General features: G+C 55.1%; 10 protein-coding genes across 10 annotated transcripts; 5 read left to right on the top strand and 5 right to left on the bottom strand.

Annotated features, from left to right (window-relative positions):
• The first annotated feature begins 117 nt into the window (after positions 1-117).
• On the top strand, positions 118-2,253 carry BO72DRAFT_454004 (serine/threonine-protein kinase ppk23). The gene is made up of 3 exons (XM_040946128.1): positions 118-875; positions 990-1,407; positions 1,495-2,253. Exons 1-3 carry the CDS (start codon positions 292-294, stop codon positions 1,963-1,965), a joined length of 1,473 nt encoding a protein of 490 aa, XP_040795116.1. The 5' UTR covers positions 118-291; the 3' UTR covers positions 1,966-2,253.
• Positions 2,124-4,659, bottom strand: BO72DRAFT_533011 (uncharacterized protein). Its single transcript, XM_040950473.1, has 2 exons — positions 4,102-4,659; positions 2,124-4,055 (listed from the first exon to the last, which is right to left on the bottom strand). The coding sequence occupies exons 1-2, from the start codon at positions 4,194-4,196 to the stop codon at positions 2,294-2,296; spliced, it is 1,857 nt and encodes a 618-aa protein (XP_040795115.1). The 5' UTR covers positions 4,197-4,659; the 3' UTR covers positions 2,124-2,293.
• A 122-nt stretch (positions 4,660-4,781) lies between these two features.
• BO72DRAFT_481995 (class I SAM-dependent methyltransferase) lies at positions 4,782-8,460 on the top strand. The gene is made up of 8 exons (XM_040947708.1): positions 4,782-5,025; positions 5,095-5,237; positions 5,315-5,716; positions 5,841-6,089; positions 6,595-6,696; positions 6,831-7,100; positions 7,205-7,409; positions 7,502-8,460. The coding sequence occupies exons 1-8, from the start codon at positions 4,977-4,979 to the stop codon at positions 8,404-8,406; spliced, it is 2,325 nt and encodes a 774-aa protein (XP_040795114.1). The 5' UTR covers positions 4,782-4,976; the 3' UTR covers positions 8,407-8,460.
• BO72DRAFT_417897 (phosphatase YCH1) lies at positions 8,421-9,271 on the bottom strand. The gene is made up of 2 exons (XM_040942614.1): positions 9,033-9,271; positions 8,421-8,971 (listed from the first exon to the last, which is right to left on the bottom strand). Exons 1-2 carry the CDS (start codon positions 9,145-9,147, stop codon positions 8,661-8,663), a joined length of 426 nt encoding a protein of 141 aa, XP_040795113.1. The 5' UTR covers positions 9,148-9,271; the 3' UTR covers positions 8,421-8,660.
• Positions 9,272-9,401: 130 nt separating this feature from the next.
• BO72DRAFT_453999 (mitochondrial 37S ribosomal protein bS21m) lies at positions 9,402-10,660 on the top strand. The gene has a single exon (XM_040946127.1). It carries the CDS (start codon positions 9,529-9,531, stop codon positions 10,276-10,278), a length of 750 nt encoding a protein of 249 aa, XP_040795112.1. The 5' UTR covers positions 9,402-9,528; the 3' UTR covers positions 10,279-10,660.
• Positions 10,507-12,386, bottom strand: BO72DRAFT_29542 (uncharacterized protein). The gene is made up of 3 exons (XM_040940402.1): positions 11,986-12,386; positions 11,901-11,916; positions 10,507-11,783 (listed from the first exon to the last, which is right to left on the bottom strand). The coding sequence occupies exons 1-3, from the start codon at positions 12,153-12,155 to the stop codon at positions 10,761-10,763; spliced, it is 1,209 nt and encodes a 402-aa protein (XP_040795111.1). The 5' UTR covers positions 12,156-12,386; the 3' UTR covers positions 10,507-10,760.
• A 168-nt stretch (positions 12,387-12,554) lies between these two features.
• Positions 12,555-14,888, bottom strand: BO72DRAFT_533006 (glucose-6-phosphate isomerase). The gene is made up of 3 exons (XM_040950472.1): positions 14,514-14,888; positions 13,894-14,404; positions 12,555-13,833 (listed from the first exon to the last, which is right to left on the bottom strand). Exons 2-3 carry the CDS (start codon positions 14,391-14,393, stop codon positions 12,672-12,674), a joined length of 1,662 nt encoding a protein of 553 aa, XP_040795110.1. The 5' UTR covers positions 14,394-14,404; positions 14,514-14,888; the 3' UTR covers positions 12,555-12,671.
• Positions 14,889-15,602: 714 nt separating this feature from the next.
• BO72DRAFT_490787 (uncharacterized protein) lies at positions 15,603-18,526 on the top strand. Its single transcript, XM_040948150.1, has 5 exons — positions 15,603-15,802; positions 15,863-15,925; positions 15,982-16,580; positions 16,635-18,149; positions 18,205-18,526. The coding sequence occupies exons 1-5, from the start codon at positions 15,784-15,786 to the stop codon at positions 18,295-18,297; spliced, it is 2,289 nt and encodes a 762-aa protein (XP_040795109.1). The 5' UTR covers positions 15,603-15,783; the 3' UTR covers positions 18,298-18,526.
• A 239-nt stretch (positions 18,527-18,765) lies between these two features.
• Positions 18,766-20,511, top strand: BO72DRAFT_442776 (mandelate racemase/muconate lactonizing enzyme family protein). The gene is made up of 4 exons (XM_040943527.1): positions 18,766-18,875; positions 18,968-19,072; positions 19,138-19,743; positions 19,837-20,511. Exons 1-4 carry the CDS (start codon positions 18,831-18,833, stop codon positions 20,437-20,439), a joined length of 1,359 nt encoding a protein of 452 aa, XP_040795108.1. The 5' UTR covers positions 18,766-18,830; the 3' UTR covers positions 20,440-20,511.
• A 111-nt stretch (positions 20,512-20,622) lies between these two features.
• On the bottom strand, positions 20,623-22,005 carry tim21. Its single transcript, XM_040946126.1, has 5 exons — positions 21,545-22,005; positions 21,258-21,442; positions 21,120-21,174; positions 20,949-21,048; positions 20,623-20,887 (listed from the first exon to the last, which is right to left on the bottom strand). Exons 1-5 carry the CDS (start codon positions 21,824-21,826, stop codon positions 20,802-20,804), a joined length of 708 nt encoding a protein of 235 aa, XP_040795107.1. The 5' UTR covers positions 21,827-22,005; the 3' UTR covers positions 20,623-20,801.
• Between the last annotated feature and the right edge of the window lie 169 nt (positions 22,006-22,174).

Here is a 22,174-nt window from a genome sequence, read left to right as displayed (position 1 = left end):
TTGAATGCGGGCCGAGGCGGGGAGCGGCTTTGAAATCAACCTCCCGATCAGGTTTAGCTCCTTCCCAGACCCGCTCCGTCAACCCATAGCGTCATCCGGCCAATCATCCGGGTGCCCTGTCGTTCATCTTCTTGCGATAGTAGCTCCGACAGCTTCACCTCTATCCTTCAAACCACCAGACAACAACAACAACAACAACAACGACAACGACAACGACAACGACAACGACAACGACAACGACAACGTCACAATTGCCCATGTCGTTCAACCAATAGCCTGCACATCTAGACCATGTCCTCGAAATCGCGCTGGGCCAACGACGATGACCCAGAGACGGAGGCCATCCTCGCCCAACGCAAACGCGAAAAGGAAGAGAAACGACGCGCCAAAGCCGAGAAACAACGTCAGCTAGAAGAACAGCAGCAACAACAACAGGCCAAACTTCAGGCTCAATCGCAAGATGCCAATTTCACGCAGACCGACGCGCCTCCACCCTCCAAGCGTCGCCGCCTCTCCAACGACCACGACCCAGCCCGACAATCCCCGCAACCATCCAAACCCAACACCTCCGACCCTCAGACCACCGCCGAAGGGAACAACCTCCTCACACTCCCAACCTCCGAATGGGGCCCCTGTCGCCATGTCGACAACTTCGAGCGCCTCAACCACATCGAAGAAGGCAGTTACGGCTTCGTCAGCCGCGCGAAGGACATCACGACCGGCGAGATCGTGGCGCTCAAGAAACTCAAGCTGGAGCCCACCTCCCCGGAGGGATTCCCGGTGACGGGGCTCCGAGAGATCCAGACCTTATTCGAAGCCCGACATCAGAACATCATCGAACTACGGGAAGTAGTGATGGGGACCAAGATGGATGAGTACGTTTTCACTTTTTGTGTCAAAAACGCACACTACGCCGCACGCCATGAAGACACCCCTCAAAATCATTCCCCAAACCACTCCATATACTAACACGATTCCCCCCAAACCAGAGTCTACCTAGTCATGCCCTTCGTCGAACACGACCTCAAGACCCTCCTCGACGACATGCGCGAGCCCTTCCTCCCGTCCGAGACCAAAACCCTGCTCCTCCAGATCATCTCGGGGCTCGACTTCCTCCACGCGCAGTGGATCATGCACCGCGACCTCAAGACCTCGAACCTGCTCATGAACAACCGCGGCGAGATCAAGATCGCCGACTTCGGCATGGCGCGCTCCTACGGCGACCCCCCGCCGCCCAAGCTGACCCAGCTGGTCGTCACCCTCTGGTACCGCGCCCCGGAGCTGCTGCTGGGCGCCGATCGGTACGGCCCGGAGATCGACCTGTGGAGCATCGGGTGTATCTTCGGGGAGCTGCTGGGCAAGGAGCCCCTGCTGCAGGGCAAGAATGAGGTCGATCAGGTGTCCAAGGTATGAATCATTGCTTGCCCACCTTCATTCATTCTACCAAAAAAAAAATGAAAAGAAAAAGCAAGAAGTTGACGACGGTCCAAATAGATCTTCGCCTTAACCGGGCCCCCAACCACCCAAATGTGGCCTGAATTCCGATCCCTCCCTAATGCCAAATCCCTTCGACTCCCTTCGTCGTCCTCATCCTCAGCAGCCCCGGGCGGTAGTGGTGCCGCTAATCCGCCGCTCTTACCGCGCGGCAAGTTCCCCTACCTGACCAACGAAGGCCTACGGCTGCTGTCGTCGCTCCTGGCGCTGAACCCCAATGCCCGCCCGTCGGCCAAGCAGTGTCTGGCCCATCCGTACTTCCGGGAAGACCCCCGGCCCAAACCCAAAGAGATGTTCCCTACATTCCCGTCCAAGGCGGGCCAGGAGAAACGGAGACGACGGGAGACCCCCGAGGCGCCGAAGCGCGGCCAAGAAGCCCCAAAGTTGGATTTCGCGAGCGTGTTTGGGGGTGCGCAGGCGGGTGGTGATGGTCCGGAGGCCGGGGCTGGGTTTACCTTGCGCCTGGGGTAGTGCTCCCTTGGCTGTGAAGCATATACTTTTACGATTGGACTATATATAGAGCTACGCATCGTGGGTGTGACAGACTTGGTAGTCCGTTTACGACTTTCAACACCATCATCTGGAAGGCTTCCAGGTCGCGACCTGGAGACATAATCGTTGGTTCTAAGGCATAAGAGCTGTGGAACAAGTTTAAGGGAGTGAAGAGGAAGGCTGTTTTGAGAAACCCGCTCCCTGGTTCATGAGCCTCAACCTTTGGAGAGTCAATTGAGCGGTGTATATAAAAATATGGTAGAGTCGCCTGGTCCACCAATAATGAAGTGGCAATGCGAATTAAGAATTAAGATCTTCTGGATGAGAAATAGTACCTCGCAGAATAGCTGGAGACATAATCGTCAGTGGAGTCACTGGCTTCGCGCTCGGCGCGGGCAGATCGCGGACTCTGTAAATGTATGGCTGATCTCGGGCCCACGATCTCGGGGATCCCTTGAGCCCTGGTCGACGAATGGCGATCAAGCCCAGGCCCACTATATAAGCAGCCATCGCCAGTAAAGCTCCTCTCGGACTTGAGTGCATTATTATCACGGTCGGGGCGGATATCGGGTGACTTGTCGACAAGGAAGTACTCGTCTCTGAGGGCGAGAAGTGACGCCAAATCGTCGGTATCAATGGTGGACCATGGCTCCTCTAACACCTGCTCCATTTCTGACATGAACCGTTGCTCTTCATTCTGGGTAAACCCCCCCATGATCTCTTCCATCGGCGGACCGACTTCTGTTTGCGTTTGCTCATCCATACCAGTAATGGAAGCAGGAGCGGCCTCGTGACCTACATGTGCCGGCCTGTCAGAATCCGCTGAGCGGTTACATGCCACATCTATCTGCGGCTTCGCATTCATCGTGTCCTCAAGGAACTCCGAAATTGGTGTGTTGACTTCAGGCTCGCAAGGCTCAGTGGCCCTTGTTGGTGTCTCCTCAGATTGGTTGAATCCATGGAACGGCGATTCGCTCTGCTGATCCACCTCGGGAGCATGGCTGTCTCTAATCCCCAATCGGTCGCACAATTTCAAGGACTCCATGGCGAAGTCGGCGTCTATTATCTGGGGCGTTTCAGACACACGATTAGTCTTGCACACGCGAGTCATGGCTGGCTTGTAACTGTAAATCGCATTGATCGACATCCGCAGTGCGTTCGATTTGCGCGAGTTGGTGGGGGCTGAGCTTGAGGCAGTGTGAACATTGGGACTCAGGCGCGTAAAAGACTGCAACTGTGTATCCAGATCAATGGGATCATTCGATGAAGGTCCCGGTGTAGTAAGATAGTGACTGCTGCGTTCCAATTCGCTGTCCCTCGGGCTGGGTTCGTCTGAATCGTTGGGCCTGACTGACACGGTAGTGGTGGTGGTGGTGCGAGGCTCTTGGCCCGTCGCAGCCTCATCGGGCTCATTCAAAGCTTCTGGTACCTCATGGTTACCCTGGAACGCTGTGATTTGCAACCTCGCGGTCTGTCCATGTTGTGATTCCGTCGAATTGACCTCGGATCTAGGGACAGCGAGAACTGCCTCGGAGCGACAGTGACGCACAGTCGAACCATTTAGAAAAGTACTATCTGCTTCACATTCGACATGAATTGGTAGTTTCTGCAAATATTTGCCGATGTCGCCATTTGGTTCCGAAGGATATTTGCAGCTGATGCGTTGGAGGTCGGCTCCGAAATCAACATCTTCAGCAGTGCTAGCCTCGGACACCGTGGAGGAGTAGAGCGTTCCCTGCTGATCCAGCGAGTCTTTTGCCGAGTCCGCCGAGGACCAGGCGCTGGCGTTGTCGGTGCGAACAGGTGGAGGTCCACTGGATCGCCGATGTATCCCCGACCTCAGCGCAAGTAGTCCTAGATGGGCTCTTCGAAGAGATCTTCTGGGCAGATCCTGTATCCAACGACTTGTTCTTGGCGAAGCTGTCTGCTGGGAGAGATCGCAATCATCCTCCAGCCATGGCGAGGCGATAACATCAGGGTTGTGTCGCGGATCCCGCGGATTGAAGACTGGGTAGTGAATACTTTCCTCACATGCTGGCGAGGGGGCGGTAAGCCGTCGTATGGCAGCCCTAAGCAATTAGCACGCCTCCTGATATTGACGACGCAGAGGCATACCTGTTCCTGCGGCTGACGGGGTAGCAGAGGGTAAAAGAGTACGATGACGCCGGGCGACGTCTGTTGTTTCCAAATGCCGAGTCTGGTGCGTCCATTGTTCCCTCAATCGATGTTCTTCCAAGAAGAAACCTCCAAGAGAAGTTGGAATAGAGCCAGCCGTGTCTTACTAAACAGTGCCAGAAAGTCCGACGCTTGTTGTCGATTGCAAAGACGAGGTCCGGGGTTTTCCTGGATGGGATCTACTCAAAGGGCGACGCAGATTGAGGCGACGACCAGACAGGCCGAAGGAAGCCATAACAAACCCGCCACGCTGTCCGACAGGCGCATTTGCAATGTCGGACAGAGGCAGGTGTTGGGGTGGGAAGTGCCTTCCTTCCTGGCCATGACAAATGAATTGAATGTTGCACAGACGAAAGCCGAACAGAACAGCCTGTGTTGCAGCTACCCGATCATCTCGAAGAGTTGGGTTCCTTACTTGGACTCGAATCGGTCGCAAGGATGAGACTGTGATAAGACATCCTGAGCTCGAAGCTCTTGACAAAAATCCCATAAGAGTCCATCGGGGGTAGGGGGAAAGTGTCAAGTACTCGAAGTGTATGTAACTAGAAATAGAAATAGAAATAGAAATGCCGGGAAGCGGAACCCGCGCCGGAGCTCCAACTTCCAATCCGAGGATTCAATGCTTTCCTCCGCGCTTTGATTCAGCTCGACCGACCTGCGACTCTCCCTCAGCATTTTTATCGACTCCCTCCGTCAACTTGTTCTCTCTACTAGGGCCTGCATACCCGGTATATTTTTATCCACTTGTCTCGAGTCAAATTAATCGTGCATTTTCCTGGTTGATCGGACCTTCAATCGGTCTACTACCTTCCATCATGGCTGCCGGAAAGGCTGCCGCCGACTTCAATGCGATCATCCAAGCTGGTAAGCTTTTTCATCGTTCAGTGCAATCAATTCACCAGCCTAGACACTTGAGCTGAAGTCTGCCTCAAGATCGCAAAAGAAAGCAGAACGAAAACCTTGCAAACCAGCTACTCGGTAAGAACCGAGTAACAAATGGGGGCGCCGCAAAGGGCGCAAAGAAGGCACAGGATGCGAAGCCAGGCAGCCTCGCCAGTCGCATCGGTGTAGCCAAGGTAAATATCAACCGAACGGCATCGCGCCGGCTTCTTTGGTTGAATCAAGATACTCATCATTCATCGATCCATCCCAGCGCCCGACGTCTTCGCCCGCGAATCCTAGAACAAACCCCAAGCCTGTCATTCATCAGGCCCGCCCCAAGGCGCGTCAGACCGATCGACCTGGCGCAAAGCAGCGCCGTCCCGACGAGCAACGCCTGCTCTCTGCACTCCTTCCAGACAGCGGACAAGCAACCGTACGAGGCAGTAAGGTGGGGATGACCATCAAGGGCGCTGGCTCAGGACCTTCCGTGGTAGTCGGCAGCAACTTTGCACCGGGCACCACCGCAGCCGACATTCAAGCGGCTCTTGAGCCCGTGGCCGGCCCAGTCCTCAGCTGCTGGGTGATAACGCAGCACCCCGCAGTGTCGGCAGAGATCACCTTTGCCGAGAGACAGGGCGCGGACAGCGCGATTGCCAACTTTCACAACCAGAGGGTCAGTCATACTCGCATTTCTTCTCAGCCTGACACTAATAAATGGCTAGGCTGATGGCCGGATCATCTCGATGCGCCTGAAACCCCTTAGCCTGGGAGCCGATAACGGTGCCACCAACTATCAGAACCCACAGAGCCCCTTCAACAACCTCCGGGAGCAAGCGGATCGAGACCGCCGCTCGCACCGCTCCGGTGACACGACGATTCAAGACGGAAACTACGGGTTCACCGAGCAGAACCAAGCAGTCGAACCACACAGACCGTGGGGCAACAACCGCAGATGGAATAACAGGGGCTATCGTAACGGGCCCCGGAACGGCGGAGCCTCGAACCAGGACACGCAAGAGACAGGTCTCTACAGTGACCAGATGATGGTGGACGCGCCACAGCAGAACCAACAACCCCACGGCAGGCGCTATCACCGCTGAGCCGTCACTGGCGGTAGCGATATTTATCTACGTCACCGATATGCCGGGGAAAATGTATACATCGGGGAAATTGAGCAGAATCTACGCGTAGAACAGAAACATGTAAACTAAATCTCAGTTAATCCAAATCAAGCTTATGCCCATTTCCGGAAAGCGTTGATAATCGCCCGATAAGGCCAGGACACAATCACGTGCAGCGGAAGTTTTGCGGAGAAGTTGGAGAAAGCGTCATGTCTGTCTTAACAGCATTGCTTTAATGATTGCTCATCTCCCAAATCAACGCTAATGGAAACCTGCCTGGGGTCCTACGATCGAGACAATTGACCCCTCCTCCCGCAACGGAGCTCACTCCTCGCACCTACCCATAGTGTAGGACGGTGCGCGCAAGATGCAGCAAGCAACCGGGCGTGCTCTGAAGCATCTCCGAGCGCTCAGAAAACGCGCAACGCAGACGCAGACTCTCGTCCTGTCCGCACGAAGATGTCAATCCTCATTCGACAACAACCGCCAATGGTCGACCCCTCTTGCCCAGACCCTGGCTAACGCCATGAAGGTAGATAGCATTTTCTGTTCCATGACGAAGCTCATCTTCCCTCCCCCCAGCGCCCCCCAATATGCTCGTGCCCAATTCGCACCCTGAAACACGCACTGTCGATAGGACTAACGCACCCGTTCCAAAACCTATAGGTCACGGGCCCCATCCCCATCGCGGCGTTCATGCGCCAAGTCCTTACCTCCCCGGAAGGAGGATACTACACTACCCGGCCCGCGGGTGAGGGCGAGGTCTTCGGAAAGAAAGGCGACTTCGTGACCTCGCCGGAGATCTCGCAGGTGTTCGGCGAGCTGGTCGGGATCTGGACGATTACCGAGTGGATCGCGCAGGGACGGACAAGAAGTGGGGTGCAGCTCATGGAGGTTGGGCCGGGGAAGGGGACGTTGATGGATGATATGCTGAGGGTGAGTTCTTCCCCCACCACCACATCTGGTTGCGGGGTGTGTGTGTGTGGAGTGATAGAGGGACTAGATCGCTAACGATAGGTGACTGTTTGCGTCCCATACAGACATTCCGCAACTTCAGAAGCTTTGCGTCGAGCATCGAGGCGATATATCTGGTCGAGGCGAGTTCGACGTTGAGAGAGGTTCAGAAGCGGCTGCTCTGCGGCGAGGATGCGGCGATGGAGGAAACGGATATTGGCCACCGGAGTGTGTGCAAGTATTTTGACGTGCCGGTTATCTGGGTGGAGGATATTCGGTTGCTGCCGCATGGTGAGGATGCATTAGTCCCCTCCCTCCCTATTGTTTAGGTACGTGTGCCGTACTGATTCGATATCCCATCTTCGGGTTGTTTGTGTGTGCAGAGGAGAGTAAAACGCCCTTCATATTCGCACACGAGTTCTTCGACGCGTTACCCATCCATGCCTTTGAGTCCGTGCCCCCGGCACTGGAGAACGAGCCGAAGGACGAGGTCATGACGCCCACGGGACCCGCGAAGCTCCGGAAACCATTGAAGGCCGCGAATGTGCCGCAATGGCGAGAGCTGTTGGTGACGCTCAACCCCAAGGCTGTGGAGGAGAACATCGAGGGAGAACCGGAGTTCAAACTGACGCTGGCCAAGGCGTCCACGCCATCGTCCTTGGTCATCCCTGAAATTTCGGAACGGTATCGCGCTCTGAAGTCTCAGCCGGGCTCCACGATTGAGGTCAGTCCGGAGAGTCGGATCTATGCGTCTGACTTCGCAAGGCGGATCGGCGGGGCGTCAGAACCGCCTCGTACGGCCACGAAGAAGGGTGCTACTACTGCTACTGGTGGGGAAACGCCGGCTGCGGCGAAGCGTGTGCCTTCCGGTGCAGCGCTGATCATGGACTATGGGACTCTTGCTACGGTGCCCATCAACTCGCTTCGTGGAATCCAGCACCATCAAACTGTGCCGGCACTTTCGGCGCCGGGACAGGTGGATGTTAGTGCCGACGTGGACTTTACTGCGTTGGCTGAGGCGGCCATCGAGGCCAGCGAAGGCGTTGAGGTTCATGGACCGGTGGAGCAGGGTGATTTCCTGCATGCCATGGGGATCGCGGAGCGGATGCAGCAGCTGCTCAAGGGCGTGACGGATGAGTCAAAGCGGAAGACGTTAGAGACTGGCTGGAAGAGACTGGTTGAGAAAGGCGGCGGTGGGATGGGCAAGATCTACAAGGTCATGGCCATCGTTCCGGAGAATAATGGTAAGCGTCGTCCAGTTGGGTTCGGGGGAAATATCATGGCATGAGCCATTGTATACTAGAAGATAAAAAAAAGTGTATATTAGTTTCACCGTACACTGCACCACGGATAAATAACCTCAACGATTTTCGGTCTTGTAGAATATTCTCGTTCTAAACCGAGTGTCTCCGTATCTCGCTCTGATCTCTATAATAACTCATGACCACTAGTCCCCACTATATAATCTAAAACAACGAAGCCACAAGGGTATAAGTAAAAAGTCACCACGTCATCCCCAGCAAAAGAAAAGGAACAGACCCTTTAGTACTCCCGCCAAATATCTTCCACATATGCTTGGGTCAACCGGGTGTCCTTCCCGTACTTCTCCTGCCACTGCACGAAGCCTCCTTCCAGGACAAAAACCTTCTGTTTGTGGCTTTCCTCGGCGCCGAGCACACGCTCTCTCTCCCGGGCATAACGGAGCGCCGCAGAGGGACCGCGCTGCTGACTGAGCGCACAGTGAAACACCACCTGCTCCTTGTCTTTCAGCGTGCGGACGAGTTCGGGCATGCGCACGTCCAGCGTGGAGCTAGGGACCCAGGTGGAAGAGAAAATATGGCCGCCGACGTGGTCTAAATTTCATTCGGGTAAGTTCCTATGCAGTCTAAGTATTCGTATGAGGGAGGAACGTACCAGAGTCACGGACATCTACGATGGCCAGAATGCTGGGGGAAGTAGCCGAGAGGAGGAGGGCCGAGAGAGCATCGCGGCTCATGCGGGGAAGAGTTGCGATTGTGATGGAGGACATTTTTGATATCTTGCGTGGTAGAGTCTTGAGGTGGGCTTCGTTGGATTATAAACAAATCAAACCAGGAACCTGAGTCATATACCGACTATGTTGCTCCCAGATCCAATATAAATGAGGGGTAACGAGTGATGTAGTCTGTCGAGTGCGTTGGGATCTCAAGTCAATTGTTCGAAGTATGCCGCAGCTCACGTGACACGAAGATTTCCGAGCGGGAAATTCCAGCGGATAGCCATTGAGACTCCCTTCTCCGCGATCTTGCCTCCGATAACCACTTCCTCTTGTCTCAATTGGAGCGTGGGTCCTTGCGCTCAACTCAGCGGAAACACCTTCGATATCGGTTTCTGTGGTGCCCATCGCACTACGACCATCAGAGCTCTAGCCATGGAGATGCGTACCCTGTCGCAGTGTCTTCGCTCGGCTGCCCGGCCGACGACGATACCGACATCCCTTCTGTACACGAAGCAATTCGCCAGACAGTCCCTCCCAGCGATCCGTTACAACTCCTCTTCCTCCTCGTCGTCTTCGTCGTCGTCGTCGTCATCCTCACCCTCCTCGTCCTCCTCATCTTCGCCCGCGTCACCCTCCACGCCGTCGACCACATCCACATCCGCATCCGCCTCCACCCCGGCCTCACAATTCGGCCTCCCCCCGAACCGCAAACCGCACGGAGCCTTCGGCAGCGGCGGCGGCGTCCCTTCATCGCCCAAGCCCACCGCCTACAACTCCAGCGCCGACATGGCCTTCGACGAGATCTTCAGCAAGCTCCGACTGGGCGGCCGCCACGCGCCGTCGAACGATCCCTCCGCTGCGGGCGCCGGCCCGCTCGCCGGGCTCGCGGCGCAGGAGAACCTGCGCCTGGCTCCGAAGGTCAACCTGAAGCTGGGGCCCGCCCTCGGCCGGGAGATCTCCATCGAGCCCGACCGCGGCAACGATCTGTCGTCCGCGTTGCGGATGCTGGCCGCCCGCCTGGGCCAATCCCGGTTGAAGAAAATGGTCAAGGATCAGAAGTTCCACGTCCGGAAGGGACAGCTGCGCAAGGAGAAGCGAAGTGCTCGGTGGAGGAAGCTGTTCAAGTTCTCCTTCCAGGACACCCTGCGGCGCGTTGAGAAGATGAGAGCTCAGGGTTGGTAAGAGATTCTCTAGATTCCTCGGTGTTCTGTTCTGCGGGGATTGGAGAGGCAGATGGATGGGGTGGTTTTCTTTTTTACCCCGGGGGTGTATATAACGAGATGCGGGTATGGTTTTTCCATCAGGGAGGAAAGAGGAGGTCTTGTTTTTGGGAGATAGGGATGTATTGAAGCAACGAGCACAATAGAGATTTGTTGCGGGAGGGGAAAAAGGGTGTTCGCCTTGCTCTGTATACTAAATTCGGAGATTGTTTCATATTGCTATGGTTGTGTTTTTTACTTGCTATATCTCATTTGTTTTCTTGAATCCAATTGTGTCCAACAATAGAGTTATCACAAAACATGGTCTATCTATCTATCTATCCATCTAGCGGTATCTGTGGTCTATGTCCATTCCATGCCGTGCAATACAGCTATTCTGCACAAAACCATATACACTACAGACATTTTCCAACTGCAGACAAAAAAATAAAGATCCAAGTCAGTTCAGTCCCTCTTCCCACTACCTGTATACCCTCCATAGCCAAACCCAGCCCCGGCGGCCCCATTGCCAGCCCCAGCCGAAGAGTAACCACCATAACCATTCATCTTGCCGCCGTTCCCATACGTGATTCCCACAGCCCCATTACCCATCTTTCCTCTGGACGAAGAACTCACCCCGAGGATCCCTTCCCCCCTCCGCCGCCTGACCCCAAAAGAGCCACCGTTCCTCTCCCAATACAAAGCCACAACCGCACCGACCCCAGCAGCCATCACAAAGAACACCAGTCTGGAGAAGAAACCCGCGCCGTCGCCCCCGTTTGCTCCTCCCACCAGGGTACCAGACGCCCCCAGCCCCTGGGAAGGCCACCCAATGCCCCTCCCGCCTTCGACCCAGCTAACATGAAACGAGAACGTCAACGGCTCCCCGCGGATGACTTTCGTCCCATGGCCCGCGGTCCAGGGATCCTTGGCCGCCTCCACCACGGCCGCGGACGCCGCCTGTTCCTCATCGCTGGTATGTGTCTTCTGCATCTGTCGCTGAATAATAACATCGAACTCCGGGACCGAGTAGGCTGTGCCCGCGACGACGTAGCCCGCCGCCTTACCCTTCTTTGTCTTTTGTTTCGGATTCTTTGAATCCGCCGCGATATTGTGCGCTAGGAGGTTCATGTCCGTCCAGATGTGCAGATGGCTCCGCTGGAGCGTGCCCTGGAGCGCGAAGGTGATGGGCGTGTAGGACGGGCCGTCGGTCTCGATCTCGAGCTCGTGGCTCCCCGCGGCCTGGTCGTCGGCCTCGGTATCGGGCGTGTTGAGAAGATGCTGGGCCAAGGGGGCGGTGGGCACGCGACAGGTCATGGGCACGTCCGAGTGAACGTAGTATTCGAGGAGGTGGTAGAGCTCATCCGGGAGCGAGGCGATGGTGCAGTTGACGGTCTCGGAGACGCCGTAGTGGAGGGCAAGCGGGAGGGAGGTCTCGTTGCATGCTGGGAAGGGGATGTATTGGAGGTGTCCTTGATTGTCGGTTATCTGGAGGGTTGACAATTGAACGTATCAGTAAACTGTTTTCGCTTTTCAAGGTAATGGTGGCGATGTGATGAGGAAGAGGGGGAGTGGGTGGTGGTGGTGGTGGTGGTGGTGATTTACATGCTCGCCCGAGTCACTTCCAGAACAATGTGATTAGTATATTTGCTTTTCTCTTTCAAGCAAGATTGCTAGTGAAAGAACTCACATGGTCCGATTGAGACAGGTCACTGGTATGGCTTGTCCATAACTGTATCCGTTTCTACCGCTGGACGGGGAATCGCTGCCCCCCGCCGCGGAGGTCTGGAGAAAGACGGAGAATAGAAGGCCATACTGCCAAAGAGTGTGGGCAGTGCTGCCCCTGGTGGAGAATGGCATTTTTGGTTAAGGAAAAAGAAAATGTTATACTTGCGCACGCCGACAAGGCGTCTGGGCTCGCTGCTAGCGATAGCGAGGACGGAGAAAGAACAGCGAGACAAACACAGCCCTGAGCGTTGGTTGTGGTCCACGGTTATGGGGGCCGTCGCCGCAAGGGAACTAAAACTTGGTTAATTCGCCGTTATCCACCACATCTCACTCACACAGTCACTGCAACTGCTGTTCTTTCGAAATTCTGTGGTATGCCTCTCCCATCCGTACTAGCGCGATTGCTGAATCAACAACACTAATCTAGAGCAGTGCACTTCTGCACTTCTGTCTGTAGACATATACGAGAGAGAGATCCCTACGTTGTGCACTGTACTGTCACTAGTAGCCTTGCACCTACTATACTCATTTGAATAAAAAGGTATTAAATTATAGTCACTCATGGCTTCATGAACATGTACAACTTGTCTTGTACAACTTGTTTTTGTCCTCCAAGCATATGCATCCCACAGCATCCGATTCATTCTCTTATGCCAGGTTGGCCTTCTTCTTGAAAGCAAGGAGCAGGCCGCTGGTCGAGGCATCGTGGCCAGCACCGGCGCCATCAGTCTCCAGCTCCTGCTGGATCTTCTTGGCCAGAACCTTGCCCAACTCGACACCCCACTGGTCGAACGAGTTGATGTTCCAGATGGCACCTTCGGTGAAGGTAACGTGCTCGTAGTAGGTGATCAAAGCGCCGAGAGTGGAGGGAGTGATCTTCTGGGCCAAGATCGAGGTGGTGGGGCGGTTGCCCAAGAAGGTCTTGTGAGGCACCAGGTTCTCGGGGGCACCCTCAGTCTTGACTTCCTCAGGGGTCTTACCGACCATGAGAGCCTCGGACTGCGCAAGGAAGTTGGACGCAAGCATGCGCTGGTGCTTACCACCCTCGACGGGGTTGTGCGATTCGGCAGCCATGATGAAGTCCGAGGGAATGAGCTTGGTACCCTGGTGCAGCAGCTGGAAGAAGCTGTGCTGTGCGTTGGTGGCCGGCTCACCGAACAGGATAGGGCCAGTGGTGTACTTGACGTACTCGCCCGTGCGGGTGATCGCCTTACCGTTGCTCTCCATAGAAAGCTGCTGCAAGTAGGCAGGGAAGCGGTGTAGGTACTGGTCGAAGGGAGCAACCAGGTGGGTCTGGGCACCGAAGAAATCACTGTACCACACGCTCAACAGACCACCGATAGCGGGGATGTTCTGCTCCAGGGGAGTCTCGCGGAAGTGCTTGTCCATGGCGTGGGCACCAGCCAAGAACTGGTGGAAGTTGTCGAACCCGATGTAAATGGCAACGGACAGACCGATGGCACTCCAGACGGAGTAGCGACCACCAACCCACGATTCGAAACCAAACATGTTCTTCTTGTCAATACCGAACTTGGTGACTTCAGCCTCGTTGGTGGAGAGAGCAACGAAGTGCTTGGCAATGTGAGAATTCTCCTTAGCGGTCTCGAGGAACCACTTCTTCGCGGTGTTGGCGTTGGTGGTGGTCTCGGCCGTGGTGAAAGTCTTGGAGGCAATCAGGAACAGGGTGGTCTCGGGGTCGGACTCCTTGAGGGCCTCAGCAATGTGAGTTCCGTCAATGTTGGAGACGAAGTGCAGCTTCAGGTCGGCAGCACCATAGGGCTTCAGGGCCTCGGTCACCATGACGGGACCACTGGATTCCGCAGTTAGTATTGTGTCTGACGCGCTCATCGAGAAACCAGATTCCACTTACAGGTCCGAACCACCGATACCAATGTTGATGATGGTGTTGATTTTCTTGCCAGTGTAACCCTTCCACTCACCGCTACGGACCTGCTCGGAAAACTCCTTCATGTGCTCAAGGACAGCGTTGGTGTCCTCAACAACGCTCTTGCCATCCACCTGCATGGGTTCATTGGAGACATTGCGCAGGGCGGCGTGGTAGACAGCACGGTCCTCAGTGAAGTTGATGTGGTCACCCTTGAACATGGCATCACGGAGCTCCTCAATGTTGGCTTCCTTGGCCAGCTTGACCAGGAGAGCCAGGGTCTCTTCGGTAAGGAAGTTCTTGGAGAAATCGAAGAGGATCTCAGTGTTGTCAACGGTGTTGTTGAAGGTACGGCTGAACTTCTCGAAGCGCTGGGGATCCTTCTGGAAGCATTCCTTCAGGACAATGTTACGACCCACGGTGTTGTGGTGGTCCTGGAGCTCCTTCCAGGCGGAAAGCTCGGTGGCTTGAGAAAAGCTAGGCATGGTGATGAGAGCTACAGCAAATGTGGATGTCAGTGCGGGGCTCGAAGCAGTGTACGGAGAGTAGAAAGAGCTACAGCTAGCTCACGAAGGAATGGAGGGGGGTCAAAAGCTGATGCATACCTGAGTAGTGAAGATGGGAGATGGGATTTGGTGAGGAAGTGAAGGGGAGGACAGAAGCTGAAGAAGCAAAAGAAGAGAGAGAGAGAGAGAGAAGATAGACAGCGGGAAGCGCGGGCAGGATGACAACAGAGAAGGAGCGAAGATGTCGTAACCGGCGTGTTGCCCTCCGTCCAGAGAGGGGCTGCCGTGGGGCACTCCCGGTCAAACAGGAAACTCCCCTCCTTCACCCCCACCATCGTTTCTCACCAGTCGCACCTGGCGCCTTGCCGGCTGTGACGCTTCGATTTATCCGATATTTCCATTGCCGTGGACGAATGATTTGCGATATACCGTCAGCTGGACTATTGTATGGATATCTTTGTCATCGGTGTGCTTCTAGAACGATGCTCCCGAAGGTCTCGGATATTAATCTCGAAGGAGTGACCGGCTACCGTCTGGATACGAGCCTTTCACGCCAATTCACCTGAGGCACTTCCGGAGGATAGTTGTCCGATCAATAATCATCCGAAGTTGAGGATCCTTTCATGCTCGAATCGAAGTCTTCGGAAGATCCTTAAGATGCTGGTCACATCCCGGGAAATGTTTCCTTTCTCAGCCACATTGAGAGACGTCGCTCTACCCATGTTCAGCCACGGTCAATTGACAGACCTCAATGGGAGTTGAGGCTTTAGGATGTCGATGACTATTTTACGTATCAATTGAGAGATCGACATGGCCCTTTCACAACCGATAAGTTAGCCTAAGTCATCTTTACTATCACATGCGAAGGTTCAGTTGTAGAAAGTAAAGCTTTGCTCGAGGCGTGGTTATTGGAGCGTTATCTGCTTGCAGAAAATCTGCAAGTAGAGCATAATGACAAGAACTCAGTTAAGCAATCCAATGACCATGATGTTGATAATCAGCACCAATGCCTGCGTAGCGACGATAACGTTAGTGACGATCAATGCTTCTGCATGAGCTGGGTTGGCACCTGAGGCCTGAACTATGGGCCTGAAGTATCAGGCTCCCAGCAAGGGCCACGCACAGACCACCATTCTGATCGAGCCTCGATCAAATCCGCCGCAAGTCCTCCATCTTCTCCATCCACACCAAATCTCCTCATTTCTCATTCGACCTTTGAACTGCGCTCTGCGACAGTTGTGTTGCTTTTGAATTCGGTTCAAGAAATCTGTCTTGAGCGTCAATACACCATTCAGTCTTGTCCTCAGCTACGTATCTCGCGTCTTAAATATTCTGCAGCTACCGCAACGGAAGCTGCGAACAAGCTGCAATGTATAATCCTTACCAGCGTATGTCCTTGAACTGCTGCCCCCTTCACTTTCTGTGACGCGCATACTAACTTTGCAAAGCCCCTGGCCTTTATGGCCGCCCACCAGATTTCGGAAGCTACCCTGGAGCACCTCCGGGCATGGGTAAGGCCATCATCAATTCTTTGGATCGCTGTCGCATCACATATTGACTTCGTTAGCTCCTCCACCAGGTATGGTCGCACCTGGAACGACTCCTCCGCCGGGGATGCAGCAGGCCAACGCGCAACAGCCCGGTCGACCAGCCGGCTTCCCAGCCAACTTCCAACCTCCCCCCAACATGCCCAATATCAATTTCTCTGCCCCGGTCATTCGTCTCGGAACCTCAGGCCCGTCCAAATCAGCTACGCCGGATACCAGTAAAGAGCGCGGTGGAGATGCTCCCGGCCGACGGGCTGGCTTGGGCTCTTCTAGCTTAGAGTCTCAGCGTCAGAACGTTCGCGATGCGATGATGCAACTTCAACCTCCGACGCGAGAGGAAATCATTCGGACCATCTTTGTGGGCGGTATTACGGAAGGCGTGGCCGGGGATGAAGGCGTGGAGAGAATCTTGCGCTCAGCGGGAAACCTTCGGCGCTGGATTCGCGCCACCGATGCGGATGAGAAACCATGCAAATTCGGCTTTGCAGAGTACGAGGACCCTGAAAGTCTTAGCACTGCTGTGGAAGTGCTAAAGGATGTGCAAGTGCCTGTGAAGAGACAGTCACCGCCGGAGGGAGATGACAAGGAAGAGCATGAAGTCGAAAAGAGTACTTTACTGGTACGTTGCCTGCTACTCAAGATGTCTAACTGTACTGACTGTGTCTATCTAAAGGTGGTTGTTGATGAGAGCTCATTGAAGTACCTGGAGCAATACGAGTCCGGCAAGGGAGAGCAGGACCCAGCCGAACGTGAGGCGCGGATAAGTGCTGCACGCAGCACCCTTGCGGCCGTCTTGTCGGATCTGTGTCACCCCACTGCACCCACACAGAAGGAAGATGCATCGACTATCGATCGTGAAGGCGACACCACTATGAAGGATTCGGAGGGACAGAACGACGGAACATCCGCGGAAGTCGTTACTATTCCAATCACAGTGGAAGATGAGCTTGCCGATATCCCTCCTGAGATGAGAGAAACGGTCGCTAAGGAAATTGCTGCCTTCCGTGAGCGTAGCAATCGTCGGGACATTGAGCGATTGAAGCGGGAGGAGGAGATCGAGTCTATGGAGCGAGCACGCAATTCCGGATCGCGCATCAATCGACTGGCCTCACCTCCTCTCTCTGCCCCTAGTGGACCTGCTGCTGGCGCCAATGGAGTTCCCTTGGGCCCTCGCGACCGCGGTGTGCCTTCTGGGCCAAAGGCATTCGGAGTGCAAGTCCCTAAGGACTACCAAAAGGGAGTTTCTTTCGTCAACGGAGGTAATATCAATGGGGCTACGACCGTCTACATCGACCGGGAAGATGAAGACTCGGATGCTAGCGACGAGGAACTAGAGCACCGTCGTCAAGAAAAGAAGGAGTCCGAGCGTGAGAAGCAGTTCCTCGACCAGGAACGCCGCTGGTTGAACCGTGAGCGCAGCAGAACTGCTGCTTTGGAGCGCGAGAAGAAGCGAGACAAGGAAGAGGCAGCCAAAGTACAGGAGGTGCGCGATGAGATGGACAAGCGGTATCGCGAATGGAATGATGATGTTGAGGCCAACCGCAAATTGGAGGACTATTATGCCGATCGGGGTGCATGGCTCCGCAGCCGGGCGGCATTCCGAGCCCGGGAGGTCAGCATGGACGAAGCGGATCGGGCGGCGGAAGAAAGAGAACGGGCCCGGTCCGTGCAGCAACGGGAGCAGGCCCGCGGCATGGCAGACGATTTCCTCGCTCGGCAGGCCGAAGAGCTGGAGTCACGTACCCAGGCTCCCCGCGAACCCCAGCGATTCAAGCTTTCTCTCGGCGCAGCCGCGCAGAAGGCTCAAGCTGCCACCTCCCGCCGCACTATCGCGGAGGTCGAAGGCTTGCTGGAAGACGAAGAGGAGCCACAGGCCACCGCCAGACGACCTCTTATCCCCATCAAGTTCGACAGTGCTGCCGAAGCGGCTGGCCTGTCCGACGAGGAACGCGCACAAGTCGCTCGACAACTGGCTGCGGAGATCCCCACGGACAAGGAGGGACTCTGGAACTGGGATGTCAAGTGGGAGTTTGTGGACGAGAGTGTGGTCACCGAACAGCTCAAGCCTTTTGTGGAAAAGAAAATTGTCGAATACCTGGGCGTGCAGGAACAGATGTTGGTGGAAGTGGTCGAGGAACATGTTCGAAAGCATGGACAACCTCAAGAGCTGGTGGAACAGCTGGAGGAGGTAAGTTATCTAACTGAGATTCGTTGTTTGATCTTAACTAACTGGGTACTACTAGGCTCTCGACGAAGAGGCAGAGGTGTTGGTCCGGAAGCTATGGCGGATGATTATCTTCTTCTCGGAGAGCGAGAAGAGAGGTCTTTCCGGGTAGACGAAAGATTTCATTGTTTTCTTGGGGTCCAGTACTGTCATGAGTCACAAAATGAACCAAATGAACTGGATCGCGGCGTATTCGTGCTAAAACTACTTCTTGCGCAAGGGCGTTTTGCATTGCATTGCATTCCCGCATCTGTCCCAACCTACTTTGTAACTTATATCATGTCGCAGCAGATTCCTGCTTCCCTCGTAACACATCAAGCTCATCTTAGCCTTACTCTTCCCCCACGCCAGAATATCCACTGACAGTCACGCGGGCCTCCAGGAAAAAAAATCACTCACTCTAAGGCCTGGATTGAAGTTGATTGAATCCAGAAGAGCTGTGAGTGGCGGAGAAACCCATCCCACGGCCAGCCATAATTCCTCCGCCAATCGGGCGGGGTTTCCCCACACGGCGTGGAGGGGAAATGGGGGAAAGGCCAGTCCCCTCCCCCGCTATATAATCATCCATCGTCCCCTCGACGGGGGTTTCTTTTGCAATTCACAGACCTGGAATATTTCCAATTGACCCCGCTTCAACCAGACAAGATGGTCAAGATCACCAGTTTCACCACGCGGGACGTGAGGTTTCCGGTATGGCAGACCCTCCGACATGTTTACCCCTCTCTGTTTACTCTTGCCCTCCTGCCCCCGCAGCTTGCTAATCCACATCACGTTCATGACAGACCTCCCTCGACAAGACCGGTTCCGATGCTATGAATGCCGCCGGTGACTACTCTGCCGCCTACTGTATCATCTACACCGATTCCGAATACGCTGGACATGGCATGGTAAGCCGATCGTCGCCTAGGCGAACCGAAACAAGCCCCCAAGACGAGACTAATTATGAAGATAGACCTTCACGATTGGTCGCGGTAACGAGATCGTCGCCTCTGCCATTGAGCTCCTTGCCCCTCTCGTCGTTGGCAAGGATCTTGACGAGCTCACTGCTGACTGGGGCAAGACCTGGCGGTACCTGGTGTCCGACAGCCAGCTGCGCTGGATCGGTCCCGAGAAGGGTGTCATCCACCTGGCCCTGGGAGCTGTGGTCAATGCGCTCTGGGACCTGTGGGCCAAGACTCTTCAGAAGCCTGTCTGGCGCATTGTCGCGGACATGACTCCCGAGGAGTTCGTCCGCTGCATTGACTTCCGCTACATCACCGACGCGATCACCCCGGAGGAGGCTATTGCTCTCCTCAAGGAGGTCGAGGGCGGCAAGCAGGAGCGTATCAAGGAGGCCGAGCAGAGCCAGGCCGTGCCGGCCTACACGACTAGTGCCGGTTGGTTGGGCTACTCCGAGGACAAGCTCAAGGCGCTGCTCAAGGACAGTGTGGCCCAGGGCTACAAGCACTTCAAGTTGAAGGTTGGCGCGAACGTCGAGGAGGACCGCCGGCGGTTGGCGATTGCCCGTGAGGCGATCGGTTACGATAAGGGCAACATCTTGATGGTGGACGCCAACCAGGTATGTGCTTGCCTTTGCCTAGTTTCATTCCTTTGTCTGTCATCGGTCAAAACAAAAAGCTCGAGTGACTAACCCCACGGTGTGTCAAATCAGGTCTGGTCCGTCCCCGAGGCTATCGAGTGGATGCAGCAGCTCGCCGAGTTCAAGCCCTGGTTCATCGAAGAGCCCACCTCCCCCGACGACATCCTCGGCCACGCCGCCATCAAGAAGGCCCTCGAGAACACCCCACACGGCCCCATCGGTGTGGCCACGGGCGAGATGTGCCAGAACCGCGTCGTCTTCAAGCAGCTCCTGCAGGCGGGAGCGCTGACCGTCCTCCAGGCCGACGCCTGCCGTGTCGGTGGTGTCAACGAGGTGCTGGCCATCTTGCTGCTGGCCCGCAAGTTCGGCGTCCCCATTGTCCCCCACTCCGGTGGTGTCGGTCTGCCCGAGTACACCCAGCACCTGAGCACGATCGACTACGTGGTGGTCAGTGGTAAGAAGAGTGTCTTGGAGTATGTGGACCACCTGCACGAGCACTTCGTGCACCCCTCCAGTGTGAAGGACGGCTACTATGTCACGCCTTTGGAGCCTGGATACAGTGTCGAGATGAAGCCCGAGAGTATGGATCAGTTCGCATTCCCCGGTGAGGAGGGCAAGAGTTGGTGGCGGACGGAGGAAGCCAAGACTATTCTGGAGGGTCCCCGGATTGTATAGTTGATGGGTATGATATGAGACGAATGATTTTGTATATAGATCGCGGAAGCGAAATGAGAAATGTGCTCTTGTTCTTGGTCATTTAGTGTACGATACCAAGCACGGCTTGAGTAAAATTACCGAGGAGTGAAAGCGGAGCAGATGGTCTAGCTGCGTATGCTGTGGGTGGACTGGAAAGAGCGGTAGAGATGGACTTCCTTCTTCTTGGATATATAGGTCTGTTTTTTAAATCATGATATTACTAAGAATGGCGAGAGGCTCTAGACGTTCCTCGTCAATCTTCACCATGTCTGAGCTCACGGATAGAGTTGTAGATGGGTCGTTCCAGATACACTCCCTTGCAGCAGCAAGCATGCAACAACTCATCGCCATTGAATGCCAAAGATCTTGAGCGCCTTTCCAACTCCAGGCTTTTCGCGTGCCTGCTCTAGGACGACTCGGGGGTGGCCTATAAATGTCAGTCAATCCATCTATCCAATTTACCCCTTAAAAAAAGCACTCGCACTCACCTTTGACTTCCAGGGCAAGCAGCTGGTACTCCCACTCATACTGGTCCAAGGGCTTCATCATATGCACGAACACGATACCGGTATTGAGAGGGCCCTCGACCTTTACCACGCAGACAGTCAATAATGTAATCCCGGGCTGAAACCACCACTCCACGGGGAGAAACAACGTACATGGAAATTCATCTTCAAATGTTCGCGGCCCATTCGATCCTGGAAAACCGACGTCCTGCGCCCACATGCAAATTAGCGTTCAGAACGTTATTCCTCGCAAAAGTATACGAGGTATGGTATGGGTATGTATGGCCTTACGCAATCGGTCGGTTCCGAGCCCATCGGCTCCAGGTACTATCCCCGTACGCCTTGATTTCCCTGCGATCACCCAGGAGATCCGTACACCGCGGGTCGTCTTTGATGCGCTCGACTGCCTTTTCGAACTGCCAGGTCTTGCTGTTGGGAGAGAAGACCTCGGTGTAGAGGAGGTAGAACACTCCACCCTGGTACATGAAGCTGTTAGATTCGGTTCAGAAGACGCAGCAGGCGTAATGTAATTGTGCGAGCGACAGCCCAAAACAAAAAAAAAAAAAAGACAGACTCACCGTCAACACGGCACCAGCGACGACCACGAGGAAGTTGACCGACTGCTGTGTCGCCCGCGCGACCTTCTCCCGACCGCTCAGCTCCCCCCACTCGTACCGGCCATCGTCGGACAGGACTGTCACGTTCCTTCGTTTGGGGGTCGGGTTGGATCCGGGCCCTGAGGTCGCATAGTATCGCGCGAGGGCGGTCGTGCGGGGAAGCGCTCGACGCAGTAGGTGAGCGGCGGTGGAGGAGGAGGAGGCCCGGAAGAGGGCAGGGTTAGGTCGGAGGTGGGCGAGCATTGTGGTGAGGGGCTAGTTCAGCTGAGTACCAGTAAAGGCCTCATGGAACGAAGAGTGGCTGTTGTGGTTGAGAGATGGTGAACATGGGCAGACGAAGCACAAGTTCGGGGGTTGTCTGCGCAATCTTTACTCTTCCCGCCGGGCAGAAATGAAGCAGGAAGCCATGGATTGGATGGATCCCATTCGGCGACGGCAAAGGCCGACTTGAATGGAAGAAGAAAGCGTGTGGGGGTGCGGAATCGGAGTGGGTCACGTGCGAAAGGGCCCTGGCCTGGTTTCAGCCGCCGCCGTTGCATACAAAACACTCGTATTTGCAATACGTCTGCCGCCCACAGTCCTGTAGGTAGT

The sequence above is a fragment of the Aspergillus fijiensis genome (assembly GCF_003184825.1).
Source record: "Aspergillus fijiensis CBS 313.89 unplaced genomic scaffold BO72scaffold_115, whole genome shotgun sequence".
Lineage (NCBI taxonomy): Eukaryota > Fungi > Ascomycota > Eurotiomycetes > Eurotiales > Aspergillaceae > Aspergillus > Aspergillus fijiensis.
Note: the sequence above shows the minus strand (reverse complement) of the source record. Positions and strands in the feature narration are given on the sequence as shown.